At 34.4% G+C, this 3,533-nt stretch overlaps 1 protein-coding gene across 1 annotated transcript; it reads right to left on the bottom strand.

The window, feature by feature from the left end:
* Positions 1-2,579: 2,579 nt before the first annotated feature.
* LOC142176167 (uncharacterized) lies at positions 2,580-3,288 on the bottom strand. The gene is made up of 2 exons (XM_075243251.1): positions 3,096-3,288; positions 2,580-2,995 (listed from the first exon to the last, which is right to left on the bottom strand). Exons 1-2 carry the CDS (start codon positions 3,286-3,288, stop codon positions 2,580-2,582), a joined length of 609 nt encoding a protein of 202 aa, XP_075099352.1.
* Between the last annotated feature and the right edge of the window lie 245 nt (positions 3,289-3,533).

Here is a 3,533-nt window from a genome sequence, read left to right as displayed (position 1 = left end):
ATTCATATAGGTGGAATTAGTTACTATGTCCCGGTTACTCCAGACATTAATAATTCCATTAAGATTAATCAACCTCTTCATGTAACAGTATGCACTTTGGAGTTTGTCTTTATGCCCCTGTTATAACAAGCATTTAACAACTCCTTAACTCCTCATATAATAGTAAGTAGTACAATAGAATTAGGGCTCCTAAAGAGGAGATCAGTGCTTAAACAATACAAATAACTTGTTATTACCCATTGAACTTATATTGTTAGAGTGTATACTAACTCAAAGTGGGGTTCCTATTCCTTGTATTTAATTTAAGGGTCTCAGCCCTATCCCTCCACAAGTTTGTTGTACTACATCTCTACATAATGGCATCGTAAGTGGATCAGCCAAATTCTTATTTGATCTCACATATATTATAGCTATAGCTCCATTTGTAATTAATTCTCTTATATAAGCATGTCTCAAGCTTATATGTCTCGATTTCCCATTGTATATTTTATTGTGAGCAACACACATTGTAGTCTCACTATCACAGAATATGGAAATGGCTGGCATAGGTTGTGGCCACAACTTTATATCAAGTAATATATTCCTCAGCCATTCTGCTTCTTTTCCAGCAGCTGCTAATGCAATAAATATAGATTCCATAGTAGAATGGGAAATACATGTTTGTTTCTTGGATGCCCAACTAATGGCTCCACCGCCTAGAGTAAATATCCATCCTGATGTGGATTTATTATCATTAACACTTGTAATCCAACTTGCATCAGAATATCCCTCTAATACATTAGGAAAACCATTATAGCAAATGCCTAAGTGCTTTGTATATTTTAAATATCCAAGTACTCTACTTATTGCTTTCCAATGATCATTACCTGGATTACTGGTAAACCTTGAAAGTTTACAAACAACAAATGCAATGTCGGGTCTAGTGCAATGCATTGCATACATCATACTACCTATCGCACTTGCATACTCCAACTGTGCTACTGCTCTTCCAGTATTTGCAGTTAGCTTAACAATAGAATCATAAGGAGTATTATACCCCTTTATTCCTAAATGACTGAATTTAGTAAGGATTTTATCTATATAATGTGCTTGTGACAAAGTCACTTGCTTGTTATCTCTTTTGACCTTGATTCCCAAAATAGTATCAACTTCATTTAAATCCTTCATTTTAAAAACTGAGGTTAGATACTTCTTGGTCTCGGTAATTCCTTGTAGATTCGTACCAAAAATCAGCATGTCATCGACATATAAACAAATTATTACTCCATATTCTTTTGTAAATATAGAGTAAATGCACTTGTCTGCATTATTATGTACGAATCTGGTTGATAGTATTACACTATCAAATCTTTCATGCCACTGTTTAGGCGCTTGTTTAAGACCATAAAGAGACTTTATCAATTTACAAACTTTCTTCTCGTTTCCCGGAAGAACAAAACCTTCAGGTTGTTGCATATATATTTCTTCACTAAGGTTCCCATTTAAAAAGGCTGTTTTAACATCCATTTGATGTACGTAAAGATCATAGATAGAGGCCAAGGATAAAAGGACTCTAATGGATGTTATTCTTGCAACAAGAGCATATGTATCAAAATAGTCTATGCCTTCCTTTTGAGTGAAACCTTTTGCAACTAATCTTGCTTTGAAGGTTTGGACAGAACCATCTGTATTGTACTTTCTCCTAAAGACTCACTTACAACCTATAGGTTTTGATCCAAGAGGAAGATCAACCAAAACCCAAGTGTTGTTGGATATAATTGAGTCCATTTCATCATTAATGGCCTCTTTCCAAAAAGCAGCGTCTCTAGAAGATATTGCTTCTTGAAACGTCTTTGGGTCTTCTTCAACATTTAATACAATTGGAATTTGATTACAAACGTTTGTCCTATCTCCTTCAACAAGAAATACTATAGATTGTGAAGAAATAAAATCAGAACCAAGATGTTTTTCTTTTCTTATTCTTTGGATTTTCCTTGGTTCTATCTGCATATCATCACTTCTTTCCTTAGTTTTAATAATTTCAGAAAGCGACAATTTATTAGCATCAATACGTTTTCCATTTATTTCAGTCATTTCATCAACATTGTCATTTATAAATCTATTTTCAATAAATTCAACATGTATAGATTCTATAATGACATTAGATTCTAGATCTACCATATCCACCAAAGTTCTATTTTTTCTTTCCGCTAACCCATTTTGTTGAGGAGTATAAGGGGCACTCATTTGATGTGTTAGGCCATGCTCTTCACAGAACTTATTAAATTCGTTAGGAAAATATTCTCCATGTAATTCACACAAGTCTGAATGTATTAAATCTAATAGTTCTGTGGATCTTTCAACTTTACGAAATGGTTTCTTAGTCATCTTTGCTTGTATGCAAATTTCACATTTTATATGTTGAGTTTTACATGAGATATAACCATTTTTGGACATATAATTCAAGGAGCCAAAATTTAAATGTCCTAGTCTAGCATGCCATAAACAAGAATCAGACTCAACGATGTAAGCAGAAACATAATTTATTTCATTAATACTCAATTTGAACATGTCGTTACAGTTATAGCCCTTTCAGAATTTCAAGATTTTTTAATCTTTCCAGACTTTTCGGTATTGCCTGCATTGAAATTTATTCCTGCCTTTCTATATCTGCAGTCCCGAATCATATGGCCTTTCTTTCCACAATGATGACAACTAAAGTTCTTTCTCTTTTTAAAAGATGACTTTTTGGAAACTTTCAGATGTTTGTTCCTACTTCCTGAATCATTCTGACTGACAAAATTGACTGCGGAACTCGAAGGCTGACTAATAGCATCACGAGCATGAGTCTCACTTTCAATTTGAATGTGAGTACGAAATTGTTCCACAGTCATTTTATCCATAGAATGTAGGATTTTCTTTCCATAGTCATTCCAAGAGGAAGGCAATTTCGAAAGAATAGCACCTATTTGAAGTGCATCAGGAATTTTAACTTCAAGATCACTTAGTTTTGATACTAAGATTTGCAGTTCATGAATCTGAATCTGATCCATTATAGGCCTAGTATCAAAATATTTTAAATTCAAAGTACTGCAGAGCCAGGAATTTGTCAATACCTCGTTTTTCATTCTGGTATGCAGTTTGTAGAGCAGTCCAAATCTCTCTTGGCGAATTCAGATTGCAGTAAAGATCATAGAGTCGATCTGTCAAAGTATTCAGAATATGGCCGCGACACAACAGTTCATCATGTTCTCGTTTATTCCTTTCTTCCTTGACTACGTCAGAATCTTCTGTTGTGGGCTCAGGCATCGGAGGCAAGGCAGAATCAAGAACATAGTAGATATTGAGAGCGGACAACAAGAATATCATCTTGTCTCTCCAACGGGTAAAGTTCGTTCCATCAAAGCGATCAAGTTTGATGAACTCCTTCGGATTCTCAACAACAAACATCAATTTCTCCATAGCAGAATAACTCTTTAAGATTGTTAGAAAATAATAAACAAAATTGGCTTTGAGGCGTGAAAATCGACTGTCCTTAAAGAGTTATCGCCTGT

The sequence above is a fragment of the Nicotiana tabacum genome, chromosome 22, assembly GCF_000715075.1.
Source record: "Nicotiana tabacum cultivar K326 chromosome 22, ASM71507v2, whole genome shotgun sequence".
Lineage (NCBI taxonomy): Eukaryota > Viridiplantae > Streptophyta > Magnoliopsida > Solanales > Solanaceae > Nicotiana > Nicotiana tabacum.
This window is presented reverse-complemented; position numbering and strand designations above follow the sequence as displayed.